Below are 21,988 nucleotides of genomic sequence, written 5' to 3' on the forward strand. Positions count from 1 at the left end.
CAGCGCGGGGCAACGGGACGGGACTGGCACCAATACCGGGACACGGGACAGGGCTGGGAGCAGAACCAGCTGCGGTAATGGAACTGGGACCGGCGCTGGGATGATGGGACGGTGCCCGTCACCAGGGCAAGGGGAGGGACTGCGACCCCCATCGGTGTGGGATAACGGGCTGGGAATGGGACAGAAACTGGGACCCGCTCAGAGGTAGTGGGACGGAAGCTGAATCCAGCACGGGGATAACGGGACGGGACTGGGATCAGTTCAGGGTTACTAGGACGGGAGCTGGGACCAGTTTATGGATACTGGGACGGGAACTGGGACCAGCACGGGGATTACGGCGTGGGAATTGGGACGGAGGGGTTCAGGGATACTGGGACGGAAAATGGACCTTCACGGGGATAACGAGACGGGAACTGGGATCAGCATGGAGTAACGGGACGGGAACTGGAACCAGTTCGGGGTTACGGGGACGGGAACTGGGACCAGCACGGGGGAACGAGGCCGACCCGAACCGGGCAGGAGTAGGAGGGGGAAGGGACCAGCGGGAGCTGAGAAGCTCCTCCGACACCCCCGGGGGGGCCCAGGCGTCCAGGAGCGGCCCCCGCCTCCGCAGCGGAAAGAACGGGGCCTCTGTCCCCGCGGGGACAATGGGAACATTGACGGGGACCCCCCCGCAGGACTCCCCATGGCAGAAAGCGACGACCTCGCCCGCCGGGACCCCGCCCCCGCGGGCCCCCGCAGCCAGGTGGGCGAAAGGGGTGGGGGACATGAGGGGGGAAACTGGGGAACCACGGGGGGGTTTGGGGGGGGTTGTAGGGGTTGGGAGGCGTTCTTGGGGAGCCCTGGGCACCCACGGGAACTCGAGGGGGGCATGCGGAGCACTGGGGGGTTTGGGGAGCCCAAGACTCCATAGGGACTTATGGGGCACAAGGGGGGAGCCCTGGGCAGCTGAGGGGGCATTGTGGGGTACAAAGATAAATTGGGGTAGGGGGGCGCTGGGGGGGCCTTCCTTGGCCTCCTGCCATGGGTGACTCCCCTGCCCAGCCCTGCCGGCCCGTGCCGAGGGTCCACGCCTTTGGAAAGGGGGAGCAGGCGCTGCGGAGAGACCCCCGCACCCCCCCCGCCATGCAGGGCTGGCTGCACAAGCAGGTGAGGCAGGGGGCGCGGGGAGGGCTGGGGAGGGAATTCAGGGCGTGTATGGGGTTTGAGGTGGGGAGTTCTGGGGGGCTTGTGGGATTTGGGGGTACCTGGGGTGGTGGGGAGGAGCTGGAGGGTGTACAGGGTTGGGGGGGTTTAGAGTGTCAGGGGGTCCTGGCGGTGGATATGGGGCTTGGGGGGGATCAGAGGGGGTTGGGGGGACCTGAGGTGGTGAGGGAGGGTTATGGGGTTTGGGGGGTTTGGGGATGTCGGAGACACTTGGTCGGACTGGGCAGTGTGGGGTGGTTATGGGGTCTCAGATGGAAGAGGGTGCGGGGGGGATTATGGGGTTTGGGGGTCTGGCATGGCAGGGAGTCCCGGGGGGATCAGAAGAGATTGAGGGTCCTGGGGTGGGGTGATGGGCTGCGGGGGCTCAGCCCCTGTCCCCCTTCCCCCTCCCCGCCTCTCAGGACAGCTCGGGGCTGCGGCTCTGGAAGCGCCGCTGGTTTGTACTGGTGGATCTCTGCCTCTACTACTACCGGGGTGAGGGGGGCCGGGGGGCTCTGGCGACACCCGGAGGGCGTGGGGACCTGGGGGTGAGGGGGGTCTTGGGTGACCTGGGGTCCCTGGGGGGTCAGCGATCCCCGGAGTGTCCCTGACTCCTTGGGGATTCCCGAGGGGCTCAGGGTTCCTGGGATGTTGGGCGGTCCTTGGAGGACCAGGAATCCTGGGGGATTGGGGGGTCCCTGGGGTGTTGGAGGTCCCTAGGGAGGTCAGGGATTCCAGTGGGATCTAGGATCGCTGGGGCATTCGGGGGTGTCTGGGGGAGTCAGGGATCCCCCGGGAATTGGGGTCTCTGGAGCATTGGGAATTCTGGGGGATTGGGGGGTCTCTGGCTGGATCAGGGATCCCGCCAGGATCGGGGGTCCCTGGGGGCTTGAAGAAATCCTTGGTGGGGTTCTAAGTTCTGAGGGGTTCCGGGAGGCTTGGGGACACCCGGTGGGACTCAGAGCAGCTCCCCGGCCTCTCCCTGATGGTACTGGAGAGATCGGGGTGCAGAGGGGGGTTCTGGTGCCCCCACTGTGACCCCTCCTCTGTCCCCCAGACAGCAGCGAGCAGCAAGTGCGGGGCGGCCTCCCCCTGCCCGGCTACGAGATCCGCGTCCTGCCCCCCGCCCCCCGCGCCCCCCGAGCCCCCCAATTCCTCTTCACGGTCAGCCCCGGCCCCCTGGGTGCCGGGATCCGGGGGTGCCCTGGGTGGGGAGCATGGGACCCGGATACCTGAGCCCCGTCTACCAAGGATCCCCCATTCCCAGGCTGAACATCCCGGGATGCGAACCTACTGCCTGGGGGCTGAGACCCCCGAGGAGCTGCACGCCTGGGTCTGCGCCCTGCGCCGGGGGGCATCGGCCCTGCCCGGGTGAGCGGGGCACGGGGGGCCTGGGTCCATGGCGGGGGGCACAGGGGGCCAGGGTACTGAGGAATTTGGGGGATCCCAGGCTGCAGGAGGAGGTTGGAGGCTTTGTAAGGGTCAGAGAGGGTTTGAGGAATCTGGAGTGGGGGTCACTTGGGGGCAGTTAACCCTTTAACCCCTGTTTTCTCCCCCCTTCCCAGCTCCCCCCGCTCCCTCTCCCTGCAGACACCCCGGGAAGTCCGGAGCACAGGTCCCGCCTCGCCCCCATTGCCCACACACTCCCCGGGTCGGGGGCTGGGGGGCCCACCCGTGCCCCCTCCTCGCTGCCCCCCAGTGCCTCCACTGCCCCCCGGCGAGGTGAGATCTAGGGAGGGGGGAGCATTGGGACTTGTACTGGGCGGGGGGAACAGAGGGGAGGCAAGTACTGGGGTGATTGTGGTGCAGATCTGTGGGGTGGGAGGGGGTTATGGGGCAAAATGGGGGGGCTATGGGGCGGGGGGGGGCTCTGGGCAGAGAGGGGGGTCTGGGGCAGGAGCGGCTCTGGGGACGCCGGAGCAGCGCTCCCTGTGCCCTTCCTCAGGTGCCACAAGCCCAGGAGGAGCCCCCGACGCGGGGGTGTCCCCCCAGGACCGGGGACACGGGGGGGGGCCCCCGGGAACGCCCCGAGCCCGCGCCCGCAGGTGAGACCCGGCCACGCCCCCCCGGCCACACCCACCGACCACGCCCCGACCACGCCCCGACCACGCCCCCGGGCACGCCGGTTCTGACCCCGCCTCCCCAGGGCGGAACCCGCGGAAGCTCCGCACCCCCGGAGCAGCGCCGGAGCGAGACATCGGGACCAATCAGCCACCGGCTTCTCCAACTGCCTCTTCTGATTGGCTGCCGAGCGCTGCCGGACCCACGGGCACCGCCCCCGCGCCGGCATCCAATGACGCGTCGCGGCGGCGGCGGGCGGGGGCGGGGGGGCGTGGCTGGGCGCGCGAAGGTGCGGCCGGGCGGCCAATCAGGATCACGCTGCTGCAGGCCAGCTTCTGAGGGGGCGGGGCCGGGCCGAGGGGGCGGGGCCCGGTGGGCACGCGCCGCGCGCGGCCCCGCCCCGGTGCGGAAGATGGCGGCGGGAGCGCGCGGCGGGAGCGCGGCGCTGCGGCGGCTGCGGGGCGGGGGCGCGGGCGCGGCCCCGCGGGGCGCGCGGTGAGTGGGGGCCCCCCGGGCGGGGACCCCTGGACCCCCCGCCCTGAGAGCCCCCGCGGCATCCCCGGAACCCTCATCCTACCCCGGATTCTGCGTCCACCCCGCTCCCCGCATCTCCCCCGGCGGGGACACTCCGCATCCTCCCGCCCTGGACTCTGCATCTCCCCAGGACCCCGCATCCCTCCTGCTCCCCGCATGCCCCCCGGTTGAGACCCCACCTCTGAGGCCTTGAGGCCCAGATCTCCCCCGCTCTTCGCATCCTCCCGCACCCCGCTCCCTTGAGCCCTCCGATCCCCACCCCCCCGGACCCCGCATTCCCCCCGGACTCCGCATCCCCCCCGGCCCGGGACACCCGTATCCCCGCCTCTGAGACCCCTGATCCCTACCCTTGCCCCCGCATCCCCCCCGCTTCCCGCAGCGCCCCGGTAGGGGACCCCCGCACCCCGCTCCCCTGATCCTCCCCCTGGACCCTTCATCCTTCCCGGACTCCGGACCCTGCATCTCCCCGGGTCGGGACACCCACACCCCGCTACCCTGATCCCCTCCTGCACCCCTCACCCCCTCCGGACCCTGCATCCCCCCCCGCTCCCCTCATCCCCCCGGGCGAGGATCCCGCAACCCCGTCCTTGAGCCCCCTGAGCCCTCCCCGGACCCCGCGGCCCTCCCGGACCCCGCGGGCGGCCCCCGGAGTGGCCCCACGGTCGTTGCCTCACTGGGGACAAAGGTCCGGCCGCAGCTCGGACCCGGGGCCGAGGGGCCCCGTTCCCCCCCCGCCACTACCCTGGGGAGGACCCGACCTTCGCCGGGGCACCGGAGCCACCCCTGGGGCTGATGGGGGACCCCGGGCGACAGGCTGGGGGACAGCTCGCGTCGCCCCATGTCCCCTTGTCCCCTTGCCCACGGAGGGGTCACCACCACTGGAGCAGCCCCTGGGTAAAGGGGATCCTATGGATGCCCCCATTGCCCCATGTCCCCTTGCCCATGGAGGGGTCACTGCCACTGGAGTGGCCCTTGGGGCTGAGGGGGCTCCCATGGGGCTGCCCCCCGTGTCCCACACCCCCACAGCAGCGCCCTTGCTCTGTTGGGGCAGCATGGCCAAAATCCCTCTGGATTCTGGGATCCATCTGGATTCAGGGGGACAGACTGGCACTAGGGACAGACCCACCCTAGAACTGGGACAGGGCTCCCAGTATGAACTGAGCAGAAGCCGGTGAAGTCCCGGGGCCCCCCGGAAGCCAGACAACGGAGGCAGCTGCCCGCAGGACTGGCAGTGAGGCCTCTGGATCCCATTTTGCTGTCCAGCTGGTTATTCCTGGTCATTCCCGGTCATTCCCGGTGTCTCCCCTGCCCTGCTGTCCCGCAGGGGGTACTCCAGGGATGCCGAGGGCAGCTGGTTCCGCTCCCTCTTCGTGCACAAGGTGGATCCACGCAAGGATGCACATTCCAACCTCCTCTCCAAGAAGGAGACCAGCAACCTCTACAAGATCCAGTGTGAGTGCTCCTGCTGGGAAGAAGGCGGGCACCCCGCTCTGCTGCCCCTCCTCACCCACTGGGACCCCCATTCCTGGATCCTTCCCCTTCCTTCCCCCCTTCCCAGCCCCTCTCCTGTCCCTGCAGTTCACAACGTGAAGCCGGAGTGCCTGGAAGCCTACAACAAGCTGACGTGAGCACACTGAGGGGGCTTCCCAGCATCCCAGCGGGATGTTGGGGTGCTGCTCTGGAGTGGGAGGGGTGGGAGGGCTCGTGCAGGGCTCCCGGGGCTCCTGGGTGGATCCGTGTCCCTGTGCCGTGCCTCAGTTTCCCTCGCTGTGAAATGGATGCAGCCCCAAAGCTGCTCCAGATCCTGTTTGGGCAAACCCTGGGAGGGCGAAGAGGGGCACTGGGAGGGTTTTGGGGTGCTGCCCCCCACCCCACTGCCCCCCTCTGTGCCCCCACAGAGAGGAGGTGCTGCCCAAGCTCCACTCGGACCCCGACTACCCCTGTGACCTGGTGGGCAACTGGAACACGTGGTATGGCGAGCAGGACCAGGCAGGTGAGGGCAGGTGGCGGATCCCGTTGCCTCCACTTCCGAAGGCGGAGATGTTGGTGGGATTTTGGGGTGCTGCTCCCCTTCCCCACCCCCAAAACCCTCTTTGCAGTGCACCTGTGGCGCTTCTCGGGCGGGTACCCGGCGCTCATGGACTGCATGAGCAAGCTCAGGCAGAACAAGGTACCACCGGGGTGGGGGCGAGACCCCTGTGCCCGACACCCCCGGCCCGCGTCGCCCCCACCCCGAAACCCCCGGCTGGGGCTGTCCCCAGGAGTACCTGGACTTCCGCAAGGAGAGGAGCCGGATGCTGCTGTCCCGCAGGAACCAACTGCTCCTGGAATTCAGCTTCTGGAACGAGCCCCAGCCCCGGCAGGGACCGAACATCTACGAGCTGAGGACCTACAAGCTGAAGGTGGGGGTCACCCCGTGCCTCAGGGAGGGGTCTTCAGGCTGATATACCCCAGGTTTTGGGGGGCAGCCCCCCAAATTCCTCCCTCCTGGGTGAAGAAACCCCAAGCAGGGGGGTTCTGATTGGTTTTCCTCCCCTGTTTCCAGCCAGGGACCATGATCGAATGGGGCAACAACTGGTAAGCCACTGGTTTCCCAGCATGGAGGGATCCAAGGTGGGAAAAGCTCCCTCTGGAGAAGGGGGAACCCCTGGGGCAGCCCCTCCATGTGTCCCCTGCTTTGTGCAGGGCTCGGGCCATTAAATACCGCCAGGAGAACCAGGAGGCAGTCGGGGGGTTCTTCTCCCAGATCGGGGAGCTCTACGTGGTGCATCACCTCTGGGGTAAGGGGGTGTCACCCCTGGAGCACCCCCGGCCTGGAGGCTGGGCTGGGGGGCTCAGGGTGCCAGCCCCATCCTCTCCCCACAGCCTACAGGGATCTGCAGTCCCGGGAGGAGACGAGGAACGCGGCCTGGAGGAAGAGGGGCTGGGATGAGAACGTTTATTACACTGGTGAGCGGGACCCCCACCCGCTTTGGGGACCCCCTGCCCGTGCTGGGTACCCCATCCCACTGTGGGGACCTCCTGCCCTCACCTCTCTCTCTCCTTTCCTTCCCCAGTCCCGCTGATCCGGACCATGGAATCACGGATCATGATTCCCCTGAAGATCTCCCCCCTGCAGTGACTGGGGGGCCGTGCCAGGGCTGTGTCCCTGCACCCCCAGGGGCTCCCTGCCTGTGCCCTGGCCCTGCTGGGAAAGGCCTGGGGGGGGGTTCTGCTCCCCCCCAGCTCTCCCCCCCAGCCCATTTTGGGGTGCCCTGGAGGGGATGAGAGCGGGGAGGGGAAGGTGGGAGCCCCCCATCCTGTGGTGGGTGCCCAGGATGGTGCTGCCGGGGGGGCTGGGCAGGCTGCAGAGGTGGGGGGGGGCTTAATTGCTCCTGATGAGCCCAGTGGGTGCCTTTGCTGCCAATTAAATATTTAATATGCCAAAGCCTGGGCCCCTCTCAGGGTGGGGAGGGCGGTACTGGGGGTGCTCGGTATGACCCCCCCAGACTGGTCACAACCCCTGCCCCATGTCATGGGTGCTTCCTGCACCAAAGGCCCCCCACCCATGGGTGCTGTGATACACTGAGGTACCCCCCAAAACCCCAGTGTGGCCCTGGTGCTGCTGGGGACCACATCCTCTGCCCACAGATTCCTCCAGTGGCGCTGGGAACCCCTTGACAAACCCATGGATACCCCCAAGTGCCATGAGGGGCCCCATCCCGTGCTCCCCTCAAGCTCATGGATACACCCAGCACCACCAGGGACCCCATCCAGTTCCCCCCCCCAAGCTCCTGGATCCCCCCAGTACCACTGGGCACTCCAAGTGAAGCCCCAGCCCAGCCCTTGGATACCCCCCAGTGCCATTGGGAACCTCATCCCAAGCTCCTGAAACCCCCCAGTGCTACTGTGGACACCACCCCATGACCCTTCAAGCCTATGGATCCTCCCAGTGCCACTGGGAGCCTCATCCCGTGATCCTCCAAGCCCATGGATCCCCTCCCAGCGCCATTGGGAACCCCATCCCGTGATCCTCCAAGCCCATGAATCCAACCCAGTGCCATTGGGAACCCCATCCCAAGCCCTCCCCAAATCCATGGATCCTCCCACCATCACCGAGGACCCCATCCCATGCCCCCCCCAAGCCCCTGCATGCCCCTCACCCCACTGGGGATCCCATCCCAAGCCCATGGATGTCCTCCAGTGCCATTTGGGATCCCATCCCAATCTCATAGGTACCTCCTGTGCCCCTGGGGACCCCATCCTGAACCCTTTCCAAGCCCATGGATGTCCCCCAGTGCCACCGGGGATCCCATCTCAATCCCACGGACACCCTCCAATGCTTCGGGAGCCCCTATCCAAGCTCCCCCTATTCCTGTGGGGGCCCTTCTGCAGCAGGAGCCCCCCCAGTCCCACCAGTGCCCCCAGTGCGAGGGTCTCACCCCGAGGGCTGTCCCATCCACCCCCCTCCCGCCGGGTTTGCGAGCAAGGACAGCGACCACGCCCCCTTCGCTTAAGCCACGCCCATTTATCGAAGCCACGCCCCCGCGTCATGCGGGTCCTCCAGGACATCAGATCCGCTAGGGGGCGTCTGCAGCAGTGCCAGCCTCTCGCCGCCGCTCCGCGCTCTGTTGTTCCGTGACGTCACTTCCGGGAGGCGGGAGGCGAGGGCGCGGTGAGTGCGGGGGGCGAACCGGGACCCCCGGGAGGGGATGGAGGGGAAAATCCCGGGCCCCTTGGGTTGGGGGGGGCTCCGGAGAGGCGGAAGGTCCATGGCCCGCTGTGCTGGGGCTCATTAGAAGTGGAGGGTCCTGGTGTGCAGGGGCGAAGGCTCCATGCTGGGGGTCTGGGGGAGCTCTGAGGCCTCGGGCCCGGTGTGCTGGGGGTCTGGGGGGCTCTGGAGGAGCGGAGAGTCCCGGATCTGTGGATCTGGGGGGCTCTGGGGATGCAGAAGCAGCAGTCCCGGTGTGTTGGAGTCTGGGGGCTCAGGGGCAGTGGAGCCCCCGAGGCCAGGGGGGATCGAGCCCTCGGGCCCGGTGTCCCAAGGGAGCCCAGTGGGAGTGGAGGGTCTGAGGGAGCTGTGGTGGAGCAGAGACCCCGGGCCCGCGGTCCTGGTGGGGCTCAGAGCCGGTCTGGGGAGACTGGGGGGGCTGGGAGACAGAGGATGGAGGGAGGGAGGCACAGGGGACACTGCAGAGCCCAGGCGGGGCTGACGGGGGGAGCCCGGGATAGCCCCAATCCAGGCAGGTTTGGCCCCCACGGACTCCCCCTGTGCCCCCTCCCCAGCCCGCTGGCAGCACCATGTCCTCCGAGTCCAGCAAGAAGAGGAAGCCCAAGGTGATCCGCACGGACGGGGTCCCAGCCGAGGGCAAGCGGGGCAAGGGCGACGCTGACCAGGTACAGACCTGCCCAGGGACCTTCCCACACCCCTCTGTGCTGGCCTGGTTTTCCCTGCTGGAAAACAATGCCCAGAGCAGCTGTGGCTGCCCCATCCTGGCAGTGTCCAAGGCCAGGTTGGACACTGGGGCTTGGAGCAACCTGGGATAGTGGAAGGTGTCCCTGCCCATGGGACTGGATGGGCTTTAAGGTCCCTTCCCACCCACACCATTCTGGGATTCCTTGAATTGTGAGATCCAACTCCCCCAGCTTCCAATGCCTCTTAAACTCCTGCTGTGAATTCCTAAACCTGCTTCCGTCTCTTTCAGGAGACACAAACGCTCCTCTGGAGAGCAAGCACAAGGCTGGAGGATCCCTCAGGGATTTGCATGGTGCCTTCAAACCCTCCCATGAGCAGCAGGATAGTGTAGGATCAGCCAGAGTGGGGATCAGGGTGGAGGAGGAGGAGGAGGAGGAACCACCTTCCTAGTTTGTCCTCTGTGGTCCTGTCGATCATGGAATATCCTGAGTTGGAAGGGATCCACAAGGATCCTCCAGTCCAGCTCCTGGCCGTGCCCAGGACACCCCAACCGTGTGGATTCACGTTTATAACAACAAACATAAACATGCCAGGTGTTTTAGTGACTGGTGGGTTTGGGATTGTTGGAACTGACTCCTCTCCCTGTGGGATTCATGGGCAGAGCCAGAAATTGCAGCTTGTCCCACAGAGCCCTTTGCAGGTGGGAGGGATGAGCCAGGGGAGGTGTTTCTGCCTTGGCAGGATGCCAGGTACTACAGCGAGGAGAGCGAGGTGGATCTGCGCGACCCCATCAAGGACTACGAGCTCTACAGGGAGACCTGCCAGGAGCTCCAGAGGCTCATGGCAGAGATCCAGGAGCTGAAGAGCCGGGGCATCAAGGAAAATGTAAGGAAAGGCCTCTGTGTGTGGTGTAACATGTCTGTCCTTTGGTGTTTTCCCATTAATCCCAGAGGAAAGGCAGCAGGAGCTGTGATGGCTCCTGGGCAGAGGCAGGGAAATGGAACAGCTCCTGGGGCAGGAATTGAGGCCCTGGAAATGGAACAGCTTTCCTTATCCAAGGCTGTTGGGACAGGGAACTGGCTCTGGAAATGGCACAGCCTTCCTTGACTGGGGCTCCTGGGGCAGGGATTGAGCTCTGGAAATGGCACAGCTTTCCTTGTCCCAGGCTCCTGAGGCAGGAATTGAACCCCTGGAAATGGCACAGCCTTCCTTGTCCAAGGCTGCTGGGACAGGGAATTGAGCTCTGGAAGTGAAACAGCTTGCCTTGTCCAAGGCTCCTGGGGCAGGGAGTTGAGCTCTGGAAATGGCACAGCTTTCCTTGACTGGGGCTCCTGGGGCAGGGATTGAGCTCTGGAAATAGAATAGCCTCCCTTGTCCCAGGCTCCTGGGACATGTCAGGTGCTTCAGGCTGATCCACCTCTTCCTACTGCTGGGAAAAGTGACTGGAGAGATTTTTTAGGATCCTGGACCCCCCCTCCCGGTGATTCCCAGCAGTGCCCTGTGATCTGGCAGGGGGAGGCTCCCTTGGAAGCCCCAGTGACATAAATGTGGCTCCATAGCAGAGCCCCTTTTGTGCCAGGAATTCCCTGCAGCCATCTCTCCTGCTTCCATCCCCTCCCTCCTGCCCCTCAGGCCTCGGAGATCGACGAGCGGCGCGTCCAGAGCTGTGTGCACTTCATGACCCTGAAGAAGCTGAACCGCCTGGCTCACATCCGGCTGAAGAAAGGCAGGGACCAGACCCACGAGGTACCCAGGAGAGGCTGGGAACGAGGAATGCAGCTTGGGATTTGGGGAGGTGGGACATGGGGCTGGTCCTGCCTGTTCTGTGTATGTGGTGTGAGGAGTTACACCTCAGCCAGGCCGTGGGGTTTGAGCTGAGGGTTTGTTGGGAGACTCCGAGCCTGATAAACTCCTGGTGAGTGTGGGGAGCTGTGATTAGATGAATAATGAAGTGTCTGCTTCTGTCTTGAACATAGTGGAGAGTCAGAAAGCTCTGTTTCAAGGGTCTGGTGTTGTGCAGGTGTATAGATGGGTGGGTGATTGGCCTGGGAGCTCCATACCCAGAGTTCTCAGAGAGGAAGCTCTGTGTGCCCCAGCAAAAGAGCCCTGTCCTGTGCCTTGGCTTTGAAACATGCTGGAAAGAGCAGGATCGGGCTCATGTCACAATCCTTTGCTCCCCCAGCACTTAAAAATGTCATTCTTCCACCCAAAAATTGTTGTATACCCTAAAACCTGCTGTCCCAAGCTGCTGTAGTGACAGGGGGTGTTGGTGACTCTCTTGGGGTGTCTTTCCTGCTCCATCCCTGCTCTGGCTGTGTTTCAGGCAAAGCAGAAGGTTGATGCCTATCACCTGCAGCTCCAGAACCTGCTCTACGAGGTGATGCACCTGCAGAAAGAGATCACCAAGTGCCTGGAGTTCAAGTGAGTGTGGCCAGGGAGCAGAGGGAGCAGTGGTGTGTCTGGGATGGGCGGATGATTCCCGTCTTTGGGAGCTCTTCCCACGTTCCTTGAGTTCACTGCAGGAGCAGAGCAGGTGCTCCAGGTGTTGTGTAATTATGGAATGGTTTGGGTGGGAAGGGACCTCAAAGCTCATCCAGTGCCACCCCTGCCATGGCAGGGACACCTCCCACTGTCCCAGGCTGCTCCCAGCCCCAATGTCCAGCCTGGCCTTGGACACTGCCAGGGATCCAGGGGCAGCCCCAGCTGCTCTGGGCACCCTGTGCCAGGGCCTGCCCACCCTCCCAGGGAAAAATTCCTTCCCAATATCCCATCCAGCCCTGCCCTCTGGCACTGGGAAGCCATTCCCTGTGTCCTGTCCCTCCATGCCTTGTCCCAAGTCCCTCTCCAGCTCTCCTGGAGCCCCTTTAGGCACAGACAGTGAAGGAGAAAACAAGTTCAGCTCACTGATGGTGGTGGCTCAGTAGCAGAGGGAAGTCGGGGCAGGAAGCACCACTGGGACGCTCTCCTGTGGGACACATTGGGCACTTCCCACTTTTCCCTGGTCTGATCCATGTGTCCTGGCAGGTCCAAACATGAGGAGATCGAGCTGGTGAGCCTGGAGGAGTTCTACAAAGAGGCCCCCCCTGAAATCAGCCGCCCTTCCATCACCCTGACCGAGCCCCACCAGCAGACCCTGGCCCGCCTGGACTGGGAGCTGGAGCAGCGCAAGAGGTGGGTCAGGGGTGTTCCCACTCCGTGCCTCTGCTCCAGGGATCTGCTGGGAGAGCAAATGTAGGGATGAAGTCTTTCACTGCCTCTTGGATCAGCGTGGAACAAGGCATTTGTTGCGTGGCTGGGAGATTCCTTCTGTGTGGAGCTGGGGTCCGTGTTCCATAGGTCAGGGAGTTCTCTGTCACTGCCTGCTGATCCCTGAGCTCCCTGAAAGGGAGCCCATCCTGGCTGCAGCTGCTGCCAACCACACCGGGCTGGGACAGCCCCGTGTCCTGCTGCTGGCGTCACCGCTGTCCCAGCTGCTCCCTGACTCTTGTCCCCTGGGAAAAGCAAACATGACACAGCATTCCTGTGTTTGGGGAACAGTGGCCAGGAGCACCTTCTGGAAAGATCCGTTGGAATGTGCTGGTGGGTGCTGCCTGAGGGCAGCTCAGCAGAGCAGTGAGAGGTGCTGGGTGCTTCCAACCCCTCGTGCTTCCCCTCTCCCAGACCCTTTCCCTAAAACCTGGCTGCTTTTGCCTGGTGGAAGGCACAGCCAGGATCCTCCAGCTGGCTCTGCCTGTGGCACAAGCGGAGGAGTGTTCAGCCGGCAGAACTCTGAGGCTCCTGCTTAAAAATGGTCATTGCAAACCTCATGGAGACCCTCAGCTGCACATTAAATTGCTGAGAAGCTCTGGAATTCCCAATCCTCACTGTGTGGTGTCTAGGGAATGCCCTTGTCCATCTCCCACTGCTGCTGAGGTGGGACATGGCCTGTTTAGCTGCTCAAGAGCAGATGCCAGTGGTGCTTTGGGCCTTTTCTGATGTTGTTGGGGTTGTTGGCATCCCTCCATCCCTCCATCCCTCCCTCCATCCCTCCATCCCTTCATCCATCCATCCATCCATCCATCCATCCATCATTTATGTTGGTGTTTTTAGCTGTGCAACCCCAAGGAGTGCTGGGCTGGCTTTGGAATCTTCTGCGAGGTGCCTCTGGAGTGGCGTGCAGGGATTTCAGTAGCTCAGTTTTGGGAAGGTGTGTGAACCCTGGAGCTCAGAACTTGCGTGGGAGCCTGTTGGGATGTGTGCTGACCCCCACAAACGCAGCTTTGCTTGGAAACAAAATTCAGGTTCTGCAAGGTCAGGTCTGTTTGTCCTTGGAGAGGAACTGTTCACTTCCATGTCCAGTTTCCCTGCTCCTGCTGGGAAAGAGCTTGCAGTCAGCAGCAATAAGGAGATTTAGTGAGTTCTCCCTAAACACAAGTGTGTCCAGGGCTCAGAGCATCATGATGGGCTTGCATTTCCCTGGATTTGCTGTATTAAACCTTGACTATGTGACATGAAGTGACTCTGGGAATATGAAGTAGAAAAGCCTCTTAGGGAGCTTGGAGGGCTCGTGGCTGCTGGCAGCAGAGCCTGCTGTGGGAGCAGATCTCCTGAGGGAAGATCCCGTTGCTGCCCCTCCTTGGAGCACAGCACGAGGCTGAGCTTCCCCTTTTCCTTGTTCGTTTTCCATCTCCAATCAGTTCCTTCCTTGGCTTGCCCTTGGCATTGGGAGCTCGGTGTCTGCCCCATGTCTGAGCTCTCCTGGTTCCATATGTCGGGGCAGGAATGCTGGAGCCCATCATCCAGGTGGATCCCAGCAGGTTTAGAGCTGTGGTGTGTGGCAGTGACAGAATTCCCACCCGCAGGCTGGCAGAGAAGTACAAGGAATGCCTGACCAGCAAGGAGAAGATCCTGAAGGAGATCGAGGTGAAGAAGGAATATCTGAGCAGCCTCCAGCCTCGACTCAACAGCATCATGCAGGTACCTGAGTTCTGCAGGAGCTCACGGTCCCAGGGGCAGCTCCTGGGCTGGTTTGGGTTTGGAGATGTTTCGTTTCCACTCAGGGAGGCTGAGGGGCAGATCCGAGACCCCTCCAGAGTCTCCTTGTTTATGCGGCAGCTCGCGCAGCCCTGCAGCTGCAGGAGCTGCTAAATGGGCCTTTCCCTGGAGGGCCCCACACAGTTCCAGCCCCCTGTGACTGCCTTGGGAGGGAAGAACAGGAGGAGGAACTGGGTTATTTCCAGATCCAAAACCTTCCCAGCAGAGGCAGCTGCCAGCCCTTCCCTGGGGCTCTCCATGTTTAACCCTGCCCACCACTGCTGTGCCAGCTTCATCTCTGACTTGCTCGGGGTGAGGAGGATGAGCTGTTCCCTTCCCAGTGCTGAAGGCTCTCCTTGTCACTCCCCAGGCCTCCCTGCCAGTCCAGGAGTACCTGTTCATGCCCTTCGACCAGGCACACAAGCAGTACGAGACCGCCCGGCACCTCCCGCCGCCGCTCTACGTCCTCTTTGTCCAAGCCAGTGCCTACGGACAGGCCTGTGGTGAGCACCAAGGGGGCAGTGCCCCTCCACGGGCCAGATTTCACTCCTGCTTGCAGGAATCACCACTTTTTGGGGGTCTTTCCCCGCTGTCTGCTGTGCTGTGGGATTCTGCTGAGCGCAGAGCAGCGGGGTGGCCCCACGGCGCAGTGAGGCAGCAGCATTTGAAACCTTGTTTGCTCAGCTGCCTCGCTGGAAGAAGTGCTTGGGAAGCTCCCTTCCCACCCCTTCCCCCCCTTCCCAAGGTCGACAGGGATGTCCTTGCAGCCTGTGAGCTGGCTGGGTGCTGTCATAGCCTCCCCAGAGCTGTCACCCCCTGCCCTGTGCCACCCGTGGGTGGTGGGGACACCAAGATGGGTGGTGCCTTTCCCTGGCCTTGTAGAGCCCCTTCCCACAGCTCGCCTGGAAACCTTCATCCCCTCAGGCAGCTTTGTATTTTAAGCAGCTTTCTGGAGCCTCCCTGTGTCGGGAAGGATTTCTGGAACAGGTTGGGGATCCCACTGGCCTGTCCACACCTCCTGTGTGGTGAAGGCTGTGGAGGACACTTCGGCACTTGGCCACACCAGGTCCCTGCTGCATCTGTAGCCATGGTGACACCACTCCTCAATCCCTGCTTGTCCCAGCCAGACCCCAACCCCTCTTGGCTCTTGATAATGATTTGGCCCTTATGGGGTCAGGGAGAGTCCCTCAAAACCCATCATTTTCCATCCTCTGACCTCATCCTGTCCAGGAGATCCAACCCTGTGGTGACCTCACGGAACTTTCTAAACAACTGCTGTTCCCACCGGGCCTCTTTTGGAGTTTCCTCCACCAGGAACCAGGAGCATTTGGGGCAGGGCTGCTCTGCCCACTGCCTTTCCAGCAGGAGTGGGATTCCTAACTCAGTTTTCCTGTCTCCTCTGCAGATAAGAAGCTGGTGGTGGCCATTGAAGGGAGCGTGGAGGAAGCCAAAGCCCTTTACAAGCCACCTGAGGACTCGCAGGGTGAGTTGTGGTGTTGCCCTGGGGACTTGTTCCTGTGTGTCTGCAGCTCCTGGGACTCTGCTTTTGTTGGGAGAGGGGTGTCAGAGGGAGCCATGGCCTTGGGAAGAGGGCTGGTGGTCCTGCTGGTGGTGGGAGAGCTGAGCCCTGGGTGGTCACCCCTCTCTCTGCACAGATGATGAGAGCGATTCCGACGCGGAAGAGGAGCAGACCACGGTAAGGGACAGAGCTGTTCCCCTCTGGGGCTGGGTGGGGCTGGATGAGGCTGGGTGGGGCTGGGAGCTGCCCCTGCTCAACGTGAGTGTGTGGAAGTGCAGCGATGTCAAATCCCGACCTTTCTTGGGAGGAGGGAGCTGCCATTTCCAGTTTGTGTCCCAAATGCAGGAGCAGCCAGGGTACAGAGCTGCTCCTCCTGTGTCCCTCCATGCTGACATCCCACATCTCCAGCTGGAGCTGCTCCACTTTGTTATAAATAGCCTGAGGGCAGGGAGCTGGTGTCCAACGGGGAGGGATCCGTGTCCATCCCGTGCCAGCAGCATTCTGTGCACCAGGGCTTGTTCAGCACTCCTTGGGGGAAGTGTTTCTCCTACAGATAATTCCTGCTGGATGCTGAGGAGAGGCTGGAAATGCTGGTTGCTCCCAGCAGCAAAGCCTGAGGGGGTTCTGGGCCTCCACTCCCACCTCCTGGCACCAGCACTGGGTGTTTCAGGCTGTTCCTGTGGGGAAGGGTGAAGGGAAGGGCCTCAGGTGTCCAGGGAAGGGAACAGAGCTAGGAAAGGGTCAGGAGCAACTGAGGGAGCTGGGAAAGGGGCTCAGCCTGGAGCAAAGGAGGCTCAGGGGGGACCTTGTGGCTCTGCACAAGTCCCTGACAGGAGGGGGCAGGTGGGGGGTCGGGCTCTGCTCGAAGGGAACAGGGACAGGAGGAGAGGGAACAGAGTTTGCCAGAGGAGGATATAGGGAAAATTCCTTCATGGAAAGGGCTGTCCAGCCTGGGACAGCTGCCCAGGGCAATGGTGGAGTCCCCGTCCCTGGAGGGATTGAACACGGGTGGATGTGGCACCTGGGGACAGGGGTCAGTGGTGGCCCTGGCAGTGCTGTGGGAGTGGTTGGACTTGGTGCTCTCAGAGGGCTCTTCCAGCCTAAAGGATTTGCTGATTCTGGGTTCTGCCTCTTGCAGTGGGGAAGCTTTTGGGCCAGCAGGTCCTTGGCTTTGTCTCCCAGGAGTGGAGCTGAAGGAATGACAGGAACCAGAGCTGAGCTGGTTTCCTGCTCCTCTCCCTCCCCAAGGCAGCTGTGGCCGTGGTGCTGGGGGATCGGGGAACTGGACTGGAGGGAAAGAGCAGTGGGTTGGGAAGGTCCATGGGTTGGTGAGGAGCAGGAGAAGGCTCTGAGAGCTGTTTTACCCCCCCAGAAGCGGCGCAGGCCCACCCTGGGCGTGCAGCTGGACGACAAACGCAAGGAGATGCTGAAGCGACATCCCTTGTCCGTCACCCTCGACCTGAAGTGCAAAGGTGAGGGGCTCTGGGGTGGAACAGCAGCTCAGGGACTGACCCCAGCAGCACCCTGGGGACCTTGGGGGGAGCTGAGGGTGTGGAGGGGTTTCTCTGAGCTGGAGCAGACACCAATGTCACCCCTTCTGTGTGGGCAGATGAGAACGTGCTTCACCTGACCTTCCACTACCTGATGAACCTCAATGTCATGACAGTGAAAGCCAAGGTGACCACTGCTGTGGAGATGACCACGGCCATCAGTGCTGGGTAAGGAGAGTCCTGTGGGCAGCAAGCCTGGGGATCACTGGGCACTGATCCCATGGGATTCAGGAGCCCTGCAGAGCCTGGGGATCACTGGGCACTGATCCCATGGGATCCAGGAGCCCTGCAGAGCCTGGGGATCACTGGGCACTGATCCCATGGGATCCAGGAGCCCTGCAGAGCCTGGGGATCACTGGGCACTGATCCCATGGGATCCAGGAGCCCTGCAGAGCCTGGAGGTCACTGGGCACTGATCCCATGGGATCCAGGAGCCCTGCAGAGCCTGGGGATCACTGGGCACTGATCCCATGGGATTCAGGAGCCCTGCAGAGCCTGGAGCTCATCAGGCACTGCTCCCATGGGATCCAGGAGCCCTGCAGAGCCTGGAAGTCACTGGGCACTGCTCCCATGGGATTCAGGAGCCCTGCAGAGCCTGGGGATCACTGGGCACTGATCCCATGGGATCCAGGAGCCCTGCAGAGCCTGGGGATCACTGGGCACTGATCCCATGGGATCCAGGAGCCCTGCAGAGCCTGGGGATCACTGGGCACTGCTCCCATGGGATTCAGGAGCCCTGCAGAGCCTGGAGCTCATCAGGCACTGCTCCCATGGGATCCAGGAGCCCTGCAGAGCCTGGAGCTCATCAGGCACTGCTCCCATGGGATTCAGGAGCCCTGCAGAGCCTGGGGATCACTGGGCACTGATCCCATGGGATTCAGGAGCCCTGCAGAGCCTGGAGCTCATCAGGCACTGCTCCCATGGGATCCAGGAGCCCTGCAGAGCCTGGGGATCACTGGGCACTGCTCCCATGGGATCCAGGAGCCCTGCAGAGCCCTCAGGCAGTGACCCCTCTGCTCTCGTGGGTCCAGGAGCCCTGCACAGCCCAAGCACCTTCCTCCTCCTCTCCTCTGCCATGACAATGCACAGTCAGGGAGTTTGGGAACCTCTCAGCAGTGCCAGGGCTGTCAGGAGCTGGGGGAAAGCCTCTCCTGCTGACACATTCAGCCTCTCTGCCACAGGCAGAGCCTGGCAGCTCCCTCACCTGACTGCTCCCGAGGTCACCTTGTCCTGAGCTCCGGAGATGCAGCTGCCTCTCCCTGTGCTCCCCAGAGCCTGCTGGAGCCTGACTGCTGTGAGGAGCAGCTGAAGTGGCAGCTTTTGGAGCCTGCCCAGGGAGCTCCCACCAGCTGCCAGCTCTCTGCTGGCTCTCCCTGGGACAGGGTGGGAGAGGCTGGGCTGGGCTTGCCTGGGAGCAGGTGCTGCCTCCCAGCCTGTCCCATATGCAGCCTCCTCATCCTTTTGGGGTTCTCTTCTTGCTGCAGACACCCCAAACCCTGTGTGACAGCAGCTGGAGATCCTGTCCAGGGCGTTCCGTCCCTCCTGCTGCCCTTGGCTGTGTTACCCCAAACCAGGGAGACTGTGCCTTGAGCCAGGCCCCAAATCCTGCAGCCCATTGTGCTTGGTCGGGCTTGTGAGTACAGTCAGACATGAGGAATTTCATGGCACTGGAGGGAGCAGGAGCTGGTGCCCTGTGATTTCCATCTTCTCCCAGCCAGGGAGGAGACAGCTCTCCTTTAGGAGTGGAACTAGGGGAAAGTCATTCAGGTCTTGAGCTCATGGAGCTCTTAATCCCCTTCTCTGGGCTCGAGGGCTGTTTGTGGGGAGATGTGGAGCCCAGGCTGCTGCTGATTCACCTCTCCCCTCTTTCTGCCAGGGACCTGCTCTCCCCAGACTCCCTCCTCAACTGCCTCTATCCAGGGGACCACGGGAGGAAAACGCCCAACCCAGCCAACCAGTTCCAGTTCGATAAAGTGGGGTGAGTGTCACCCAGGCCACAGCCATGAGGTCCTCACCCCAGCACAGCAAATCCTCCCTGGCTTCATGTGACCCTTCCTCCTTGTCCCCACAGCATCCTGACCCTGAGTGACTACGTGACAGAGCTGGGACACCCCTACGTGTGGGTGCAGAAGCTGGGTGGCCTGCACTTCCCCAAGGATCAGCCTCAGGCATGGCACAAACCCCTCCCCTTTCCCCTGCTGAGGTTTGGGGTCCTGTCCTGTGCCCCTGCTGGCCCCAGCTGCTCCCAAACCATAAACTGGGACGGGCTGGGCTGGGTCTGTGCGTGGGGCCATGCTGATGTGTTGATGTCACACACGGCGTAGTTCAAGCCCTGTCAGTGACACTGAGTGACCCAGTGGGTTTCTGTCCCTCTGGAGGGGTGGCTGCTGGGGACTGACATCCCTCCTGCCCACAGCACACGGTGGCTGCTGACAACTCCCTGAGTGCCAGTCACATGGAGCTGACGGTGAAGCTGCTCCGGAGCCGCCTGCAGTCCCGCCTGGCCCTGCACAAGCAGTTTGCATCCCTCGGTGAGTGCTGGGCTCCCTGCCCGTCCCTGAAGGCACAGGGCACAGTGACAGGGTCCTGCCAGGCCCCCCGGCCATCCCTGGGGACAGGGGTGCAGTGGCAGCATCCCCAAGCTCCAGGTGGCCGTGGTCCTGAATCCCAGTTACTCCACGCTGCTGCCCATCTTCAGCCAGTTCAACCTGAACTGGGAGGGAGAGTGGAACAGCAGCAATCACAGGAGAGGAGACATCAGCTGGCTGACGTCACCTTTGATGGGTGGCAGTGCCACCCTCAGCATTCCCAGTTGTTCCCTCTGCCCTTGGGAGTTGTAGGGATGAGGGAACTGCCCTATTTTGGGTGGCAGAGGAAGGCTCTGCCCCTTCTGGTGCCCAGCACCTTTTTGGGAATGGCCATCCCAGCGCTGGGAAGCGATTTGGGATGTGGTGGGAGGTGAAGTGCACACCCATGTGTGTTGTGTGCCTGTCAAGCAGCCCAGGGATCCAGTGGGATCACAGCCCAGGGATCCAGTGGGATCACAGCCCGGGGATCCAGTGGGATCGCAGTCTAAGGATCCCGTGGGATCACAGCCCAGGGTACCTGATGGAGCTGCTGAAGGATAAGGGCATCCCCAGGTCCCACTTTGGGAGCGTCCCCGCTGCAGGGCAGTGACAGAGCTGTGTCCCCAGCCCTGCCCTGCTCAGGGGCCCTGTCCTTGCTTCCAGAGCACGGCGTTGTGCCCGTGTCCAGCGAGTGCCAGCAGCTCTTCCCGACCAAGATTGTCTCGCGCCTGGTGAAGTGGACAGCCATTCCCTACGAGGATTATGCCGTAAGCGCCGAGCACGAGGCTGAATCCCTCCCTTCCAGCTCCCTTCCAGCTCCTTTCCAGCTCCCACATGGCACTGGAGCCATCATTCCTTCTCCTCCTCTCAGGAGCTGCCCTACACTAAGGATGTGATAGAGGCTGGCTTGGCTGAAGACACTCACCTCTACTACATGGCTCTGATAGAGAGGGGAACAGGTAGGCACCTTTCCTTCCCTTGGGAACTCCCAATCCCCATCCCAGGGCAGCTTCTGGGAGCCTCCATGGATAATCCACCTGTGGGTGATGCCTTTTCCCTGCTCAGCCAAGCTCCAGGCAGCCGTGGTGCTGAACCCCGGGTATTCCACGCTGCCTCCCGTCTTCAGCCTGTGCCTCAACTGGAAGGGAGAGCGGAACAGCAGCAACGACGACAACATTCGGGTACTGTGGGATGGGGGCACAGGGGGCTGCAGCACCCCTGCCTTTTTTGGGGGTGTTCCCAGCAGTTCTGTGTCCATAACAAGGGAATGTTGGGGTGAGCTGGTGGCTGGACACGCCTGGGAATGCAGAGTAGAGATCCAAGCCTGTGCCGACCTCATCTCTGTTTTCCAGGCCATGGAGAGCGAGGTCAATGTCTACTACAAGGAGCTGTGGGGGCCCAAACCGGGCTACCAGCTCCTCACCAACCAGCTGCAGCGCCTGTGCATGGTGCTGGACGTGTACCTGGAGACAGAGCCCCACGATCCCAGCGTGGAGGGGCCCAAGGAGTTCCCCCAGGAGAAGATGTGTCTGCGCCTGGTCAGGTGGGAGCTGGCTGCGGGCTCAGGGTGCTGGCAGGGACTCTGGTGGCATTGCTGATGCCTGGAGCCAGTCTGGAAGCCTGTCCTGAGGGAATCTGCCCCCACAGCTGGGCAGTATCCCGGGGACTGGGCTTTTTCTGTGGGTTCCTGATCCCTGTGGGTCACAGCCTCTCCCTCTTCTCTTCCAGGGGTCCCCTGCGCCTGAAGCCCTTCAAGTTCAACTACCCCCAGGGGTTCTTCAGCCATCGCTGAGCAGCCCCGGGCATCACTCTGGGGCTCGTTCTCTCTGTGGGGGGAGTGTTCCCATCCTGACATTTCAGCTCCTTTTCCAAGATTCTGGGTTTTGTTTGAAGGTTTTGTAGTCAAAGGGATTAAACTGAACTGAAGAAAAAATGTGTGGGTGCCTTGTCCGTGCAGAGGGCTGGGATGGCCGACCTGTGGGGGCTGCAGCAAGCCCTGTGTCCCATCCCTGGGCTCTGACAGCCTTTCCAGGGATGCTGCCTGCCTCCTCACTTCCCTCCCCTCCCCACCACGGGGACTGGGGAGCTGAGATGGCTAAAAACTGAGATGGCTAAAAATAGCCCTTTTCCAGAGCCCGCACTGCAGCCCCAGCCTGTCCTTGCT

General features: G+C 62.7%; 2 protein-coding genes across 2 annotated transcripts; both read left to right on the forward strand.

Annotated features, from left to right (window-relative positions):
* The first annotated feature begins 5,019 nt into the window (after positions 1 to 5,019).
* NIPSNAP1 (nipsnap homolog 1) lies at positions 5,020 to 6,976 on the forward strand. Its single transcript, XM_082293780.1, is given in 10 exon segments — positions 5,020 to 5,185; positions 5,188 to 5,232; positions 5,359 to 5,404; positions 5,679 to 5,773; positions 5,880 to 5,950; positions 6,042 to 6,182; positions 6,326 to 6,357; positions 6,466 to 6,560; positions 6,646 to 6,729; positions 6,837 to 6,976. Coding segments are annotated over 10 exon segments (741 nt in total). The 5' UTR covers positions 5,020 to 5,118; the 3' UTR covers positions 6,902 to 6,976.
* A 1,426-nt stretch (positions 6,977 to 8,402) lies between these two features.
* On the forward strand, positions 8,403 to 21,740 carry THOC5 (THO complex subunit 5). The gene is made up of 20 exons (XM_082293499.1): positions 8,403 to 8,434; positions 9,046 to 9,156; positions 9,917 to 10,060; positions 10,808 to 10,921; positions 11,499 to 11,596; positions 12,200 to 12,346; positions 14,017 to 14,131; positions 14,559 to 14,691; positions 15,594 to 15,671; positions 15,844 to 15,884; positions 17,080 to 17,179; positions 17,317 to 17,425; positions 19,134 to 19,235; positions 19,329 to 19,425; positions 19,674 to 19,788; positions 20,488 to 20,591; positions 20,696 to 20,783; positions 20,890 to 21,005; positions 21,177 to 21,367; positions 21,553 to 21,740. The coding sequence occupies exons 2-20, from the start codon at positions 9,061 to 9,063 to the stop codon at positions 21,614 to 21,616; spliced, it is 2,052 nt and encodes a 683-aa protein (XP_082149625.1). The 5' UTR covers positions 8,403 to 8,434; positions 9,046 to 9,060; the 3' UTR covers positions 21,617 to 21,740.
* Positions 21,741 to 21,988: the final 248 nt, after the last annotated feature.

Source organism: Coloeus monedula (assembly GCF_965178545.1).
Source record: "Coloeus monedula genome assembly, chromosome: 18".
NCBI classification, from domain to species: Eukaryota; Metazoa; Chordata; class Aves; order Passeriformes; family Corvidae; genus Coloeus; species Coloeus monedula.